A 19128-nucleotide genomic window follows, 5' to 3' on the forward strand; every position below is an offset into this window, starting at 1 on the left:
TATATAGATATGTATTCTTACAGAGCCAAGAATAACAAGGGTGGGGAAGCTTCTTGTTTCCAATTTGTTTGTCTAAATTGTATTAATCATTTAATGCTTTATTATGACACTGAATAACTGAATGAATCCAAAATTTTAAATGCCTAGGAGAGTGATGACATTTTTAAGATAGCATTAGTATTATTAAATGTTTTTCATAGAATATGTCTTCAGAAAATGTACTGTTAAATATGAGGACAACAAAAAGCCACATGTTTTAGTAGTGTCAGTCAATTTTTCTGGAATGCTTTTTTACTCTTTACCCAATAGATACAACTGACAGGATGATATCATCCTTTGCTCTTTATGCAGACAGTCAATAAATTCCATGACAGTTGGCAACAACAACTAGATCAGTAGCTGTACGAACAGTGCAAGGTTGCAGGGATTTTTCTAAGACACTGTACTACTCGTGGTTTGATGCAGACTTTCCAAATTAGAAGAACAGCTGTCTCTGTCAGGACTGTAGTTCGGGGACTGCTCCCATGTGTCTAAAGGAACCTAAACATTTGGATGAAAAATTAAAAATTCAGTCAATCAACCAAGTGTTTGCTACCATTAAATCAAACATCAGGGTACTTTGAAACATCTCAAGAAATGACTAAATTCTAAACTTTACATCTAGATAATTGTGATCATACTGCCTTAGAGTTTCCATATGAATAGTACTATGTCAAATGTGGCATACCCTGGAGATCTATTTTTAACATTTATACATAGTCTATAATACATAGAATATTTACTATAATTAACATACTGAGCTTAAAAAAATAAGTGCAATTGATGAATCACAAGTTCTCCATCATTTCTAATCTTCCAAATATAAAATAAAAAGTATTTCTACTCTTTTTTCCTCATGGAGGTATCGTAAAGATTGGTTTGAAGCAAAACAAAGTAGACTCTAATGGCAGAACTCTGATGCTCCAAAGTGGTTTTACTCTTTTTTTTTTTTTTTTTTAGCACTAATTTGACTTTTTAAAATTACAGTATAATTGATTTACAGTGTTGTGTTTGTTTCTGGTGTACAGCAAGTGATTCAGTTATACCTGTATATATATTCTTTTTCATATTCTTTTCCATTATGTTTTGTTACAGGATATTGAATATAGTTCCCTGTTCTATACAGTAGGACCTTGTTTCTTATCTATATTATATATAAGTAGTTTGTATCTGCTAATCCCAAACTCCTAATTTATCCCTCCCCCAGCCTTTTCCCTTTGGTAACCATAAATTTGTTTTCTATGTCTATGAGTCTGTTTCTGTTTCACAATAATTTGACTTTTTATCAAATGTAAAGAGAATTCTGAATTCGAGATGGGAGTGCTTTTCTGACATTTAACGTTTTTTGAAATGATTTAGTTAGTACTTAGCACTGTGTGTTTAATGAATGAATGAAAAGTGGACACACTAATGAATGAAAAAGTAGGAATTAAGTTCTCACCTTGTGGTGTTGGATTCTGGTTGATCACCAACTATGTATTTCTGTTTTGTAGAAATACCTCCACTGTTTGTTTTTCTGTAGTTTAGTCTCTTAACAAACTTTGTAAGGTTTGGAGCAGTATTTGCTGAGATTTAAGTGAAACACAAAAGCAATTAAGTGGTTTAATTCTGGATTTTTCAAATTTAATGACATTCCTTTATATCCATTGGAGCTTTGGTAAATTCAATTGTTGATATCACCTGGATAATTTTAAGTCTTTCTGAAGTTTCAAAGAAAATGTCTCCAACATAGCTCAAGCAGAATAAGAATTTCATCAATTGAAAGCTCAGAATCGTTTCTGTGAAATGTGTAAAACAAGAAGCTGACCAGCATTATTTTCTTTTTCTTTAATTCAGTACCATTGTTGAGAGTTATTCTTGAACTTTATGAAAACCAGATTGGGGCACAAGCACGTTCCCCATTGAATCGTGTTCAAGGAATTGGAATTGAGAATCATTCAAACTAGGAAAACATGACATTGAAAAATAGTCTACATGCTTTATTGTACTTCAGAGAATCTGAGACTCTGACTAGGAACTAGCCTTAGGCTGATAGTAGATCTGATTTTTTTTTTTTTTTTAAATGGACAGTTAGCTTCCCAGTCAGGAAGAGGTCATCATTTCTTTTTCAGTCACTTCTTTGCTTTACTGGCTTATCAGTTACAACCGTTGATCCTGTCTCTCTCTCTCTCTCTCTGCTCAGAAAGCAGTGATTTCTCGCTATTGCCCACAGAAAACAATCCGCACAGTTCCTGCCATTCAAGGTCCTCTCTTGTCTGGCCCGGATGAGCCCTTCAGTCACATTTCCTACTCCCTGCTTCTTCCATGCAAGCTCCTTCTCAGCCAAACCAGACTGTGGCTGTTCGCCAGCCTCTGCTCTGGGGCCTCCAGTCTTGTCTTCCCATCATCCCATCTCTCAGGGATCACTGTTTCTTTCCCTGTCCACTTGCTGAACCTTCCACATTTACATCAAGGGTGATGCATTCCCTTTCATGAGGTCTTTCTAAGCATCCCACCCTTTCCGCTCCCCTCTTTTTTCCCCTCTCCTAGCTAAACCAAACCTTTCTCACCTCCCCACCACACACACACACACACACACACACACACACACACACACACACGCTCCTATGATCTAGTCATGGCCCATATCACCTTCAGGGCTGCTGCTTGTGTGTGCAAGTTGTGACCTGCGTAAGCATCTCAAACCCAAGGGACAAGTGAGGACAAAAATCTACTTTCCACTTGCCAGGGCACACGCCCACGTGACTATGTTGTGCAGAGAGGCACCTTTTCTTATTCCATACAAAGGTATGGACTAGGCAGCATGTTCATCGAATGCATGCTTTTTAGTTCTCTTTCCTAGGGCACAGGTTTGTCGAGGGCAATGACTACCTTTGTATTCCCATCATGCCTGGTACAATGCCTTCCTTACACATAAGATCACTCATTGAATTTAATTGAAAGGGTGAAGTGTGTTTATTAAAAACAGTTACTTTCGTGTGTAAATGCAACCGTGTAAAGCACAACAGGAATCACAGTGGACTTCTTAGCAAATGTGGAAGAGCCAGCTTGTCTGATTTTAAATGGATCATGGCTCTTGCTCAGCTAAGTAATTTCCTATAAAATGTAGTGCCCAGTCGTCTTCTGTGGAATTTTAGAAACCACATTCATGATGCTATGACAGGCCATGGCAGAGCTGGACTGAAATCCATTTCTGACTGTTTGTTAAAATAGGCAAAGAATAACATTGAGAATTGTCTGAAGTGGGCAGGATAAAGGTCAGGAGAATGCCCATGGGAGGCGAGGGAATCTGGGGAGGAACCAGTTGGATCAGTCTGAGATCAGTACACTTCCTAGAAGTCTACATTAAGCCAAAAAGAAAAAAAAAGTACCCAGTCTCAAAGTCCTCAAAGCCTTGCCAACACTGTACACTGATGCGGACATGCCCTCAAATAAAGAATTGTTTTGTAAAGACTAATGGAGAATTAATATTAATTCTGATGTAATTTTATTGATAAATGGGAAATATCCACAAACCAAGCTTTACAGACCACAAAACAATGATGTACGTAAGACAGGGTTTATGCCTATTTGATGACGTGGCCGAGACTTCAGATTTCAAGTTTCAAGGAGTAAACATCGGCCAGCCTCTCCAGGGAAATTCTTTGTCTGTGTACAAAATGTCCTACACACTGTGCGCTTAACATTTGCTTTGTGTTTTCCAGGATGTGCTGAGTTTATGTGATGAGCAGTTGTTTCTTCAGGAAGAAACAAGCCTCCTCTAACCATTTCACAGGATGCCTTTCTCCTCTTCCCTCCCACAGTCCTCTGTGATGTCCGTCTGCTTTGCTCGTTTCCATCCCAACTTGGTAGTTGGTGGGACTTACTCGGGCCAGATTGTCCTGTGGGATAATCGCAGTCATCGGAGGACGCCAGTCCAGCGGACACCCTTGTCGGCTGCTGCACACACAGTAAGTCAAGGTTTTGTCACATCCCGGTCAGCCATCCAAGCCCTGAAAGAGGGGATAACTGACAGAAGTACGGCTGTTGTTAGTAACTCCAACTTCGAAGTATCTAACTTATAGTGATTGCATCCTGACTGACTAAAGGAAAGCCGAGTGGAAAGTAGAAGAAGGAAGCACTGGGTTTAGAGGACTCTCTTAACGATCTACAAGTTTTAACACATAGAAAGGATCTCTTTGGATGTCCCAAAAGCTACCAGGGAGGATAGCTTAAAACTAAAAAATGCCACAGGGAGAAACCTTGGAAGAAGCATCTGTGAACTTGTTTTCCCAAAGAAACTCTTCACATTTACATTATAAGGTGGAAACTCATATTTTCAAATAGACCATAAAGAGTAGGCACTTTCTGTCTAGGGATGGCATATGGGACTTTTGCCAACAGGCCTTTTCCACTTGTGATTTGAGGGAGTGCTGTGACTTTAAATTCTGGAATGCATGGTGTAAGTCTCAACGATAAAGTCTACAGTGACAGTATAATCCCTAGGGTTAAAAGTCAACATCTCAAAACCATTACCCATAATTTAGCAGAAGAGGTTCAGTATAGTGTTCGTAAGACAACTAGTCTGTCATTTCCTTTAAGAGAATGACAGGTGCGTTTAGCAATTGTTAGGAGGAATAAGAAGACAGGCATGTCTCCATCAATCTCTGCTACCCTGACATTCAGGGGAATTGATGTCCTTTCTCTGAAATGCCCAAATTATGCCCAAGGATACAGCTCTACTATTGTTTCAATTTCCTTAATGTGGTTGCCTCATTTGTTTCATCTGCTGGCCTCAGAACCCATCTAGCTTTGAAAAAGAACTGCTAGCTGCTTTAGCTGAGACCATGAAGAGGAAAATTCTTCCACCCTTGTAAGATCGACGATGGGAAATGACAAATACCAAGTCAGCCTTAATTCTGATTGACTTGGGCCTAACACACATGCAGGTGAAACTAGTTCTTGGGAATCTTGGAAAATTGCTCTTGCCTACCCCATTTCTCCAAACTAATAACAGAAAATTGTGACCCAGGAGGAGACGGGCTTGATGCAGGTGTTTGCTCAAGGAGCACGAAGCCATTTCTTGGCCCTGTGTGCATATCTGGTGTGTTTGTGAGCATACCTCCTGAAATTTCAAAAAGTTATAAATCCGGATATTAGAACATTTAGCACAAAGCTTTTGGGGAGAATCCAAATGCAGGAGCTCTTCCAAAGTATTCATCTCTTTTCCAAGCAGCTTAGGATGTGATCTTCACAATGAAAATACTGTTATTATCAAACAGAGTGACATTATTTCTGTTAGAAAATAAAATAACAGTTTTTTTCTCTTTTGCTGTGTTTTGTTGAATCCACAGCTCAAAGAGCACAGTTAATTTTGTGACTTGTCTTTCAACTTCCACTCATGCCTGGCTGATTGGTACCAGGATCCAAAGTGGTTAAGGAAAAAGAGTCCCACCACAGATTACTAACTAATTTCCTTTCACACCCACCACACATATGCATTTGGGACAACAGGAAATCCTAATTAAAGCAAAAACCTTCTGGCACACAGTAAGTTTATTCCTAAAATAAATAAAAACAATCTGGCTTCTATACTGGAAAAATGAGCGGTACCATTGCTTTTTTCTTTCCATTAAGCAGAGTGATGTGTGTTTGTGTGTGTGTATAAGTAGGCATGCCCACGTGTCTGCTTCTGTTCTGGTTTCTTTACATCTCTCTTTTCTTTTAAACTGAGTTTGATTACTCCTGAAAGCACAGGCCTGTAGTACTGATTAAAGCCAGGGAGGGGCTACCACACACATTCCTTCTCAGGGCATTTGCTCTCTACATCCTTCTAGATGCCTTCTTTCCCTACTACACCCACCCTTAGGAGTCCCGATCCATTAGGGTTTTGGAGATTTGTGTTGATGCTCTGTGGTTAACAAAAGAAACCCTATTGGACTCTTGCTAAAAAGCACTAGGCAGATTTGGGGCTCATAACAATGTTTGGACCTTGCTTTCTCATTCTTCAGTTTACTGAGTCTGCCATTTTCAGGCGAGAATGTGTCTCATCCATTCTTCCAGTTTACTTGCATGCAGAGCTTAGGACGCCACGTGACTCACCCTTGAGTTTGTACGCTGCTGTACGTGCCACATACACCAGAGACTTGGGAAAAAGCATTGTCCACAGCCCCATGACCAGTCGGTCCTTTTGGTATTTAGAGACCTGATCAGAAGAATATTTCGCTCCAGATCTCTGCTGTACTGTCCAGATCTACTAGAGCTGATCCATTTGAAGGTTTCTGCAGGAACGTGGTGTGAAAAAGGCATAGGGACTTTGTTGACTCTCCATCAGCATAGGTAAAAGGTGACACAGTTGCCAAAAAAGCAAGTGTAAATCTTAAGATGCATTAACACAGGCATTTTTTTTTTTTTAAATCACATGAGAAGTGACAATTCAATGCTCCCTGTATTTCTGTATTCAGTTAGTCAGAATGTAGGTAGACGGTTAGGTTTCATTCGCAGAACTTCACTGGAAGGGGAACCTGGACAAAAGATAGCATATTCAAAAGAGAGTGTCCAGGATGGGGAAGGTATTGCAAACCAGGTCCTCAGCGCATTTGAAGGAATAGGTGATGATTGGTCAGAGCAAGACAAGGCTGGGGGGAGGAGGGGTAGTATAAGAACAATCCATACGTATTATTTGACTTGATGTATATGACGTCAGAGGGCACTTCACTAGAAGTATTTCCTTGAGCTTTCTTCATCCCCATTGGTAGAAGGAGGAACTGCCCAAGAATTAGTGCTAAAACTGGCTAAGAAAGGTGTTTGAGCAGAGTTTGGACCACCTCTTGGGAGAGGCAGATGAACAGCTATACTTATGATTATTACAGTTCCTTCTGACCAGGAGTTTATATGATAATAATAGTTTGGGAACCATCCTTTATATAATATCAACTTTCCAATATTAGAGATTGTTTCATTGTTGTTGTGGCTAGGTATTTTGGACAGTAACTCATCAAGAGAAAGACTCAGACTGTCAGCTATTTGCACAGAGAAGCATCGACTGAGTTGTGGTTTGGCCACTGATGGCTAAGCTGCCTGAAATCTAACCCAAATTACTGCTAGGTTGTGCTTCTGCTAACCTTCCATTTAGTATTTAATGTGCAGCTGCAAATGATTTTAGCCTACCATTTAGGATTCTACAGAGTAGAATAACCTTCTTGCATTATGACAGAAGGTTAGAGCATCTTGCTTATGATTCCTGGGATGTTTAAGTGACCTTTCTCAAGGCCCTGGCCAAATCTAAGCCTCCATACTACCCTAAACAATATTTTGAAAAATAAATCTATCATTAATCCTAGGTTTTACAGCAACATTAAAAAACCTAATTTAATCTTACTAGGTTCTTTGTGCCAATAATTTCCACCACCAGTATCTCTCCCTCAAATCAGAGAGGCTGATGAATATTAACCACTTTGTATAAAGCATGTTAACAAATGTTTGGCACGGTGGCTATAATGCACTAAACTCCAGAGTTGGTAACACTCCTTCCAAAAGGCAATTGTTCTACCCTTTTGAAGACTGTCTTTTTCCGTCACTCGTGGTGAGCTTAGAAGCCAGACTATGTGGCAGAGCCTCATTCAAGTAATACACTTTCACCTCCCTGTGCACCTCTGTCCCATCAGTCCTCATTGGCTCCCGTTTGCTTCAGCTCCATTGTACTGCATCTGACCGAGCAAGGTGAAGCTTTCTGAGTATTTCCACTACGACGTGTTGCTGCCAGAGCTTTTAAAAAGAAATCAGGTTCAAATCAAAAGTGGCAAATGACCTGAGGCTTGTATTATTGTGGGATTATGTCACTCCTTAATCCTTGCTTTAGAGTAATGTGTTTGACACTCAGATATAAGCATTTCCTCTTGGACCGGGGTTTGATCCTCTGTGTTTATGTTTCTGCAGCATCCCGTGTACTGTGTAAATGTTGTTGGGACCCAGAATGCTCATAACCTCATCACTGTCTCTACCGATGGTAAAATGTGTTCCTGGAGCCTGGACATGCTCTCCACTCCACAGGTGGGTTTGTTTTCCCCTACGCATAAGAGCATCTTGGTTAAAAGAGATACCTGCCTAATGGAACAGAGTTCCTAAAAGCCAAACCCTCACATCCTATAGGACCTAAAATCAATGTGTGCACTTGAAAGAGTGGGGCCTGTTTTCAGCAGCCTCCTCTTGAAGCCAAAACCCATTTCCTTTACCGCAAATCATGTAATTATTGTAATACGTTAATCCTTAGGTCAGTTTCAAGTGAAAATGAAATAATCCATTTTAAAGCATAGTAATTATGGAAGTTGGCTGTGGTAGGAATTGTACTTACCCTGCAGCATTGTTAAACAAATATGAACGGGGTTGGAGCTCAGCAGAGCGATCCCTGATGGGTCCTTGCCTTGGAGAAAAGGTATCCCAGCAAAACAGAAATCCAAGCCCTTGCTTGTATCTGTAGCCTAGACAACCGCCTTGTGTGTTTGAAGAATTTGTCCAACCATCTGTTTTCTCCTCTGGAATGTTTGTTAGGGTGGCTCCTGCCATTCCTTGCTTAACAAACAAGAAGTTGAAAATGAAAAAGTTCCAAGGTTTCCAGACTGCTCCTGATTACAGTAATGGGAGCTAAACAAAGAAGCAGAAGTGGAAGAGACCATTGGGGGAGGCATCTAAATGCAACTTTCAGAATATATGTATGTACACACACACAGAAGGCAACACTTACATCCACAGATAAATACACACATATCCATACTCTTTCCACATTTCTTGGGGATAAAAGTACTTCACTCTCCTCCAGCTAAAAACAGAGAAGAATTTCCTGTTACAGCCTTTGACAATGTGAGGAGACATCAAGAAAATTGTAAGAGATATCTAGGAGATACTTCTCAATTTTAACATTCCTATTCCCTTTTCTGGAATAACAATCCTGGAATGTCTCTGTCACAATTTTAGAAGACATTAGAAGTTTCAGTATACGTAAGGAAATGTGGAAACCGAAAAGAACCTCCCATAAGTTTCCACAAAATACAGTTGAAGAGAATACTAAGACTAAAGAAGTTCTTTTTATAATTTTAGTGTGGGGGGAGATCTAATAAGTTCCTTACAATTTAAGTTCCTCTATTTTTGCTGATCTTTAACATTTATACAAGTTGGGAGATGTGTGTGGGTATTTTATAGCTTTGTCTTAAATTTCTCAGCAATATGTTGTTCTCTTTTAAAGCAAACAGATATGAGTGAACCCTCTAATTAGGAATTTTTAATTGCCCATTTTGCTGATTAAATGTGTGTTTGTTTAGATTAAAGCCAGTCATACGGGGGCTACATGACCATTTTTATTAGTTTTGGCATGCCCGCAGACGCCTGTCTCTGCACAGAGATGGAGCATTTCATGGCATGGCTGTGGATGGCAGGCAGACATGGGAACAGACAACAGTTGCCCTATTCCCTCTCTGTCCCACGTGGGTGACCAAGAGACTGTACCTTCCCTCTGCTAATTTTAGCCATGGAGCAGACCACCGGATGGTCCAGTTTTCTGTATTACACTATCACAGCATCCCCTCACTAAAGCACTCGCTGCGTCTGGATCTCACATACTGCAAGCATGTCACATGACCACGTGGTCTGCACTTCCCAGACTGTTAGCATGTGCTTCCGATTTATGGACTTCTTAGCTGCGATGACTAGGTTTATTTGTTTGCATAAAAAAAGACTAAACTTCCAAACAGAATGACATGATCCCCTAGAATGTGTTTTTTTAAAGTTACTTTAGGTGCACAAAGCAGGCTATTTGATGTAAATAGCCAGAAATATTCAAGGATGTTAGTTATACTTAACTATTCTTCACTGTCGTTAAACTTAATTCAGCAGAATGTCTTTTAAAATACACTTGAATTCCCAAGTTTGAAAATCGTTTTAGATAAAATAAAGACTCTCATTTACCATTTTAAAGACTTATTTAAACATTGTTTTTTGCAGGCTTAGAGCCTACACACCCAGTGTCTGCCCTTCATGAAATCTAGTCCCTGTTGAAATCTGGTTTTTATGACCTGAGTGATAACTTTCTGGTTTCGGTCTGTGGAGGACACACACTCCTGCTTTGACAAACGTGCTTAGTACATCTGATATTAATACAAGTGTATTCTCACGAACAATTGATTTTGAAAATGTTTGTAAATATAAGGGTATTGTGTGTTGTATTAAAGCCTGGGGCTGACAAGTGTAACCATTACAGTATTATCTTTAGTTTCTGCACCATTAGTTTCAAAATTCTCACCTGTCATCTCTGCCTGACTTCAGAAGCAGCAGCACACACTGATGAAATACAGCCGGCCTGAAACCAGAGATACACAGAAGCATGAATGTCAGGGGCAGTAAAGCGTGGTTTCTGGCACAGCCGGGGTCTTTTGTAACGCTGTGTGAAAAGCAAACAGACGATTTAGTCAAATGATTTTTCCGTGCTATCTTTGGCATGGCAAGGAGTCGACAGAGGGAATGTAACCACGCCATGTTTTGGTAGGAGAGCATGGAGCTGGTGTACAATAAGTCCAAGCCTGTGGCTGTTACCGGAATGGCTTTCCCAACGGGAGACGTCAATAACTTCGTGGTTGGCAGCGAGGAGGGTACAGTCTACACGGCCTGTCGTCATGGAAGGTGAGTTTCTGTTTTCTTACCAATGACGTGTTCTGCGTTTCCAAAAGTCTGTTATCACTTTCTGGATTATAACCACCTTGCATTATGAGAAAGGCATTTCTGAAGAAATGCAAATCACAGCCTCCTGTCTTCACTATTTTATAGCATCCTTCTGCTATAAGGATGCCATTTGTAAGCCTTTAGCCATTTGTAAGCCTTTGTAAGGCTTTAGCCATTTGTAAGCCTTTGAGGTTCACATTGCCTGAAGGAAAAAAGTCCAAGCTTCTTAGCATATCCTAGAAGATTCTTGATCACCCTTGACTACCTGCCCCTTCCCAGCCTCAGCCTTCAGGCTCCAGCCACGCACCCGTCCCCCAATATGGCTGATCCCACCACACCTCTGTGAGTTTGTACGTTCGGTTTCTCCCGCTGGGTCTGGTATTTCTCCCTTCTTGGCCTGGTTAATTCCTCCTCACCCTTCAAGAGCCAGAGCAAAGGTCTTTCCACGTTGAAGCCTCTCCTGACTCTCTTGGACAAAGAAATCATTTCCGTCTTTATGTTTCCGTAGCATTTTCATTCCCTTTATTCATTCATTCTTTCAAGGAATGTTTCCTAAGAACCTACCATGTGCCAGGTACCATCATGTCATACGGATGCAGTAAGGAACAAAACAGACCTGGAGTTCATATTCTGGTTGAGGGTGAATGACAGTAAACTAATAAACAAGTAAATATGTGGTTTAAGGTGATAAGTGCTATGGAGAAAATTAAAGTAGAATAAATGGGATAGGACTACAAGCTGTCAGATAGGTTTGTTGTTTTATATATTTTCATCTCACTTCTACATTAGCATTCATCACATTTTATTTCAACTCTTCAGTCATCTGCCATTTTTCTCTTACTAAACTATTTCCATTTCATCATTGGTTTCCTGCCTGGTGCCTGGCACATAGTAAGTGAGGAGTTAAAAATTTATATGGGGAATAAAGAGTGACAATAACCAAATAATATAGAGAAGTGCCTAAGGGCCCTTCCTCTCAATCAGAGGCTGAAATAGTATGAGATACATAAGGCAGAATGAAGATTCCAGGTGATAAGAAGTCTGTCTTGATTGAGAGATTGGCAGATGCTCCTGGAAAAATCTCAGGAAAAAGTGGAATTCAATAATCTAGACTGGGTTGTAAAATTACATGGCAAGACTTAATGAATGGACTCACAGCTTTTGAAAGGTTCACGGTGTTCACCTCGGTGTGTTATTTCTCTTTCACTTTAGTCGCTCTAATTCAATTGATTTTTCATCTCTTGCACTCATCACAGGCTATTTAGATTGAATGAGGAACCAGAAATCGTTCCAAGTTCATACTCTGGTGTATTTGTGATTTGTAGAAATAACGGGCATCCGTGGCTCAGCTATATGATTCTTCCATTCACACAATACAGGCTGTGAAGTTCCTACTGTGCTCTCCACAGAAACAAGCAGTATTTTCCCTGCTCACATGAGTAAACGATGACTAGGAAGATGTACCTCATAACTCCATGCCCAATAGTCCTACGTCATGAGTATCGGCTAAAACCACACATCAGTTTTATGAAAGCATAGGAAGATCTGATAGAGTTGTTCATTCATGGCAACGTTCACCGCGCAACTACTGTCAGCAAAGTGCATTGCTAGATGTTGCCAGGCATGCAGACATCATTTAAACCTGTTCCTGTCTTCAGGAAACTGATGATGGTGGGAAAGGTAAGCACACAAACATCTGCAAGACAGGTAGAATGTCGTAAGTGGCATGAGAGAGGCACAGAGAGCAAACAGTGGGCCAAACAGAAACTCCCAGGTTTATCTACGTATTTTTTAGAATCGACAGGGCACAGGTTCAGTTGACTTAACCCAAGGCTTTAATTATCTGTGAGGGCTATAGCACATGTTCATTGATAACTTTCAGATTTTAAAAAATTTTCTTTCATGTGACTAACCATTTACATGGTGAATATTTGTGCTCTGTGGCTCTTGTCCTTTTCGAGCACACACCACAGAAGATGCACTGTGGTTCGAAAGAAGGGTGCCTAAGGTACAAACCACAAATCATTTTACAATGAGCTTGATTTTGCTGTTTACATTGGTCCATCTATCTGAAATATAAAATACAGATCTCAGTAGAGTTGTAGAGTCATAGGCATTGGGCTTCATAGTGATCTTAATCATATAGGGCTACAGGGGAGAGGTGCGAAATTTCTGTGTTTCACCTAACATGGAAAAGGTGCAAATCCACTTCCATAAATTAAATAAGTTCTCCGTTTTGCACCCTATAAACCCTTTCAGGATGCTGTTAAGAGCAAATGCAGTCTCACCAGGGGCCACTTCAAAGATCAGTTCCTCATGTTCTCTAGAACAAATGTAAATGATCACGTGTGGAACTGCTGTTAGCAGTTTCACCAGGCATAATTTTTGAGTGCCTGTTACATGGAACATATGCTGCAGCACTTGGCTGGTGATTTCAAATTTTTGCTTAGCGCACTGACATTTACTGGTGCTCCAGAAGCCCACATTCTTTAATAACTTAATACGTTTTCACTCTTTGTGACATAATATATAGATTCCACAATCCCTCTGTATTTGTCATATGTATAACGTTGTGCACATGAATTTTTAAAATATAGCATTTTGGTATATTTTCTAATTGGGTGTGATTGTGTGCAGACTATTGTGGGATAATAGGGGCTGGGAACAATCCCAGCTTAGTTAAATAAACGACATATGTCTGCGGATAACTTTCAAACTGTGTATCGCCACTTCTCAAATGTGCTCCTGTTGGGGGAAAAAGGCGTAAGTTTGCCTCTTTCTTTGCTGTTTTGTTCAACAAATGTTTATTGAGCACTTACTACATGCTAAACAAGGCACCAGCCCTTACGGAATTTACATTTAGTGGATTTGTAAATTACTCTTGCGCTTTCAGTGAAAACATCATTTTCTCCATATGACATTTAAGTTATTTTGCCTATTATTTTGTGGTGGCAAGGGTTTCCACAAAGTTTTACATTTTCAGGTATGTCAGCTTAGTTTAAGAACTTTTTCTCAAAAGGGTAAATGCAAGTATTCAAGGATATATGGAGTTTTATAGCCAATAGGCTCCCCGGAAGGAGTTAAAATGGGAGTTGTGTCAAAGTCACCACAAGAGTAGAATCATCTTATTATAAATATGAAAGCTCTGAGATCTGAGTGTACAGTCATCCCCTGGTATCCGAATCCACGAGGAATTGGTTCCAGAAGCCCCTGCAGGTACCAAAATCCGAGGATGCTCAAGTCCCTTCTATAAAACGGCGCAGTACAGTCAGACCTCCATGTCGCGGGCTCCGCGTCTGCGGTTATAGAGGGCCGGCTGTATGTGTTTTGCATCAAAGCAGCTGCAATGACAGTGATGGGCTTTGAGGCACTCCTGAAAAAGGATTAAATGATAAAAATTTGATATTAAATTCTGAAGATTAAAAAGATGTTATCGCCCCATATTGTTTTTTTAATCACCAAGAGTAGTATAGCATTTATTTCTCTCAGGGTAACTGTGAAAGTGGTTTCATCTCTGATATTTTATGGCTGTGCTAAATTATGGAGAAGTAATCACACAGAAACAAGCCTAGTTTTTGTAAAGTAATCAGTGCTTTGCGAAGGTCACTGAAACTCTGCTCTTGTGTGGTCTTTGTGCAGCAAAGCAGGTATTGGGGAAGTCTTCGAAGGCCACCAAGGACCAGTGACAGGAATTAACTGCCACATGGCAGTGGGCCCAATCGACTTTTCACACCTGTTTGTCACGTCGTCGTTTGACTGGACCGTCAAACTGTGGACCACAAAGGTAAGGAAACCTTGATGTACATTCCCAGGTAATACACAGGGGAAGAGGACAATTTTGTCCCCTGGGAGGAGTTGTAGGGAACCTGAAGTCTCTTCCAGGAGACCTGGCATTAGGAATTTGGGCAACCTTCTGGTGAACCTGACCTGCCTCAGAGCTAGTTAAGCCTCACTTTCTCAGTCCCTTTTATTTATTTTAACATATGTAAGTAATACTGGAGAACACTCTAATTGTAAAAATTCGAACAATGCAGATAATGATAAAACAGGTCCTCCTTCACCAATACTTAGCCTGCCCATGACATCGCCTTCATTGCCTTCCATCCCAGGTACCCTCTGCTATCAGTTTAGTGTTGAGTGTCCAGAGCATTGCGGTACTTACTCACATACATCTGTACCTGTGGAAATACAGGCCTTGGGACTTGGGCTTCTTGGTTCTGGGGGTTTGGGTTTTGGGGGTTCTTTGAGTTCTTGATGGTTTTTAAGCTAGTAAATGGCGCCATCCTATGTGTGCTTTCACAAGAAATTCTGACCGTGTTTGGGAGCAAGAAAAACTAGAAAAAAAGCCACCTAGAAGGAAGGTGCAGGAGTCCAGGGAAGAAATGACAGTGGCTTAGATCAGTAGTTTGGAATGGAGAGAAGTAGATGGATTTGAGAATCATTTATGAGGGAAAAGCCACAGAAACTGGTGATTGATTTGATACAAGGAAGGTGAGAGAGGGAGTCAGCAGGAAAAAACCCAGGTTTAAGACTGGGGCAACTGGAGATCTGTGGTGGCACTCATTGCGGTGGAGAACACCCAAGGGAGGCGCATGTTGGTGAGGAGTGATGTGCAGGTCGTATTTAAGGTGGCTGGGAGGCACAATTCACAGCCTTCACTACGCAGTTTGATAATTGGGACAGAAGCAGAGGGAGCGCTTTGGGCTGCTCCTACGGACCTAGTTGCAATCAGAACAATGATTATTAAGTCCAAGGAGTGGACTTTAAAAGAAATGCTAAAACACAGTGCAGAGAAAGAGAAATATTTAGGAAGTAAACAGGAGAAATGGAAGTAGAAAAAAAAGATTAAAAAGTAACAACCCAAGAAATAGGAAAAAATTAGAATTGTTTGCGTATAGGGCTTCCAGGGTATTAATGGAGAGGACTGTGTCAAGATGACAGCATTGGCTCTTAACTGTATGAAAAGCAACCACACTTAGAAATTCAAACTCAAACCAAGCTGAGAAACCTCAACTATGAGATTGACACAAATCCAAAAGATAACATACTCTGTGAGGAGACCGAAAGAAAACAACCATTCTAATACATTGTCATTGGAAATGCAAACGGTACAATGCTAATGGAGGGGAATTTGGCAATATCTAAAAATAATGAATGCATATTTGCTCACTGACAGAGCAATTCCCGCTTCTAGGATTCTATGCCAAAGATGTACTAGCAATAAATAAGAAAAAGACTAATGCAGAGGGATATTTGTTCAAAGACTACCTTGAGTAGCAAAACATTGGAAAAACCCCAAAAGTCCATCAATAGGACACTGGACAAATCAAAAGTATGATACATCCACATGAAGGAGTACTATTCAGATGTAGAAAGAAATGAAGATGTCCATATGCTTATTATGAAGTGATCTCTAGAATATAGAGATCACTATATTTTTAAATGAGAAACATAAATAGTATGTTGTCACCATTTAATATTTACTTATACATTTTTTAAATTTAATTTTTATTTTATAGTTGATTTACAATGTTTTGTTAGTTTCAGGTATACAGCAAAGTGCTTCAGTTCATTCTCAGATTCTTTTCCCATATGGGTTATTACAGAATATTGAGCTGGGCTATACAGTAGGTCCTTGTTGATTATTTTATATAAAGTAGTGTGTACACGTTAATCCCAATCTCCTGATGTATCCCTCCCCCAACCTTTCCCCTTTGGTAACCATAAATTTGTTTTTGAACTCTGTGAGTCTGTTTCTGTTTTGTAAATAAGTTCATTTGTATCATTTTTTTAGATTCCACATATAAGTGATATCATATATTTGTATTTCTCTGACTTCACTTAGTATAATAATCTCTGGGTCCACCCATGCTGCTGCAAACGGCATTATTTCATTCTTTTTTGTGGCTAATATTCCATTGTATATATGTACCATATCTTCTTTATCCATTCCTCTGTTGATGGACATTTAGACTGCCTCCATGTCTTTGCTGCTGTAAATAGTGCTGCAGTGAACATTGGGGTGCATGTTTCTATTTGAATTATGGTTTTCTCCAGATATATGCCCATGAGTGGGATTGCTAGATCATATGGTAGTTCTAGTTTTAGATTTTTAAGGAGCCTCCATACTGTACTCCATAATGGCTGTACCAATTTATATTCCCACCAACAGTGTAGGAGGGTTCCCTTTTCTCCACATCCTCTCCAGCATTTATTATTTGTAGACTTTGATGATGGCCATTCTGACCGGTGTGAGGTGATACCTCATTGTAGTTTTGATTTGCATTTCTCTGATAATTAGCAAAGTTGAGCATCTTTTCATGTGCTTTTTGGGCATCTGTATGTCTTCTTTGGAGAAATGTCTATTTCAACCTTCTGCCCACTTCTTGATTGCGTTGATTGGTTTTTTTTTGTTTGTTTTTGATTTTTTTTTTGATATTGAGCTGCATGAGCTATTTGTATATTTTGGAGATTAATCCCTTGTTGGTCACTTCGTTTGCAAATATTTTCTCCCATTCTGTGGGTTGTCTTTTTGTTTTGTTTATGGTTTCCTTTGCTATGCAAAAGCTTTGAAGTTTCATTAGGTCCCATTTGTTTATTTTTGTTTTTATTTTCATTACTCGAGGAGGTGGATCCAGAAAGATATTGCTGAGATTTATGTCAAAGAGTGTTCTGCCTGTGTTTTCCTCTAAGAGTTTTATAGTATCCAGTCTTACATTTAGGTCTTGAATCCATTTTGAGTTTATTTTTCTGTACAGTATTAGGGAGTGTTCTAATTTCATTCTTTTGCACGTAGCTGTCCAGTTTTCCCAGCACCACTTATTGAAGAGACTGTCTTTTCTCCATTGTATATTCTTGCCTCCTTTGTCGTAGATTAATTGACCATAGGTGCATGGGTTTATTTCTGGGCTTTCTATCCTGTTCCACTTATCTGTATATCTGTTTTTGTGCCAGTACCATACTGTTTTGATGGCTGTAGCTTTGTAGTATAATCTGAAGTCAGGGAGCCTGATTCCTCCAGCTCCATTTTTCTTTCTCAGGATTGCTTTGCCTATTCAGGGTCTTATGGGTTTCCGTACAAATTTAAAAAGTTTTGTTCTAGTTCTATGAAAAATGCCATTGGTAATTTAATAGGGATTGCATTGAATCCGTAGATTGCCTTGGATGGTATAGTCATTTTGACAATATTGAGTCTTCCCATCCAAGAACTTGGTATAACTTTCCATCTGTTTGTATCGTCTTCAGTTTCTTTCATCAGCATCTTATAGTTTTCAAAGTACAGGTCTTTTGCCTCCTTAGGTAGGTTTATTCCTAGGTATTTTATTCTTTTTGATGCAGTGGTAAATGGGATTGTTTCCTTAATTTCTCTTTCTGATCTTTTATTGTCAGTGTATAGAAATGCAAGAGATTTCTGTGTATTAACTTTGTATCCTGCAACTTTACCAAGTTTGTTTATGAGCTCTAGTAGTTCTCTGGTAGTATCTTCAGGATTTTCTGTATATAGTATCATGTCATCTGCAAATGGTGACAGTTTTACTTCTTTTCAAATTTGGATTCCTTTGATTACTTTTTCTTCTCTGATTGCTGTGATTAGAGGACTTCCAAAGCTATGTTGAATAAAAGTGGTAAGAGTGAACATTCTTGTCTTGTTCCTGATCTTAGAGGAAATGCTTTCAGCTTTTCACCATTGAGTATGATGTTACCTGTGGGTTTGTCATATATGGCCTTTATTATGTTGAGGTAGGTTCCCTCTATGCCCACTTTCTGGAGACTTTTTATCATAAATGGCTGCCGAATTTTGTCAAAACCATTTTCTGCTTCTATTGAGATGATCATATGGTTTTTATTCTTCAGTTTGTTAATGTGGTGCATCACACTGATTGATTTGCAGATATTGAAAAATCCTTGCACCCCTGGGATAAATCCCACTTGATTATGGTGTATGATCCTTTTAATGTATTGTTGGATTCAGTTTGCTAGTAATATTTTGTTGAGGATTTTTGCATCTATGTTCATTAGTGATATTTGCCTATAATTCTCTTTTTTTGTGATATCTTTGTTGGGTTTTGGTATCAGGGTGATATCTCATAGAATGAGTTTGGGAGTGTTCCTTCCCCTGTAATTTTTTGGAATAGTTTCAGAAGTATAGGTATTAACTCTTCTCTAAATGTTTGATAGAATTCGCCTGTGAAGCCATCTTGTCCTGGAGTTTTGGTTGTTGGGAGTTTTTTAATCACAGTTTCAATTTCAGTGCTTGTGATTGGTCTATTCATATTTTCTATTCCTGGTTCAGTTTGGGAGATTGTACCTTTCTAAGAATTTGCCCATTTCTTCTAGGTTGTACATTTTATTGGCATATAGTTGCTTGTAGTAGTCTTTTATGATCCTTTGTATTTCTGT

General features: G+C 39.5%; 1 protein-coding gene across 5 annotated transcripts in view; it reads left to right on the top strand.

The window, feature by feature from the left end:
* The window catches only part of DYNC1I1 (dynein cytoplasmic 1 intermediate chain 1), a 336428-nt gene that overhangs the window by 247864 nt on the left and 69436 nt on the right, over positions 1-19128 (top strand). For all 5 annotated transcript variants that reach the window (XM_057550171.1, XM_057550173.1, XM_057550172.1 and 2 more), the window contains 4 exons: positions 3843-3989; positions 7957-8070; positions 10556-10689; positions 14368-14512. In XM_057550171.1, coding sequence (XP_057406154.1) covers positions 3843-3989; positions 7957-8070; positions 10556-10689; positions 14368-14512 — 540 coding nt within the window. The remainder of the gene's footprint in view (positions 1-3842; positions 3990-7956; positions 8071-10555; positions 10690-14367; positions 14513-19128) is intronic.

This window comes from Balaenoptera acutorostrata, chromosome 7 (assembly GCF_949987535.1).
Source record: "Balaenoptera acutorostrata chromosome 7, mBalAcu1.1, whole genome shotgun sequence".
Classification (NCBI taxonomy): domain Eukaryota; kingdom Metazoa; phylum Chordata; class Mammalia; order Artiodactyla; family Balaenopteridae; genus Balaenoptera; species Balaenoptera acutorostrata.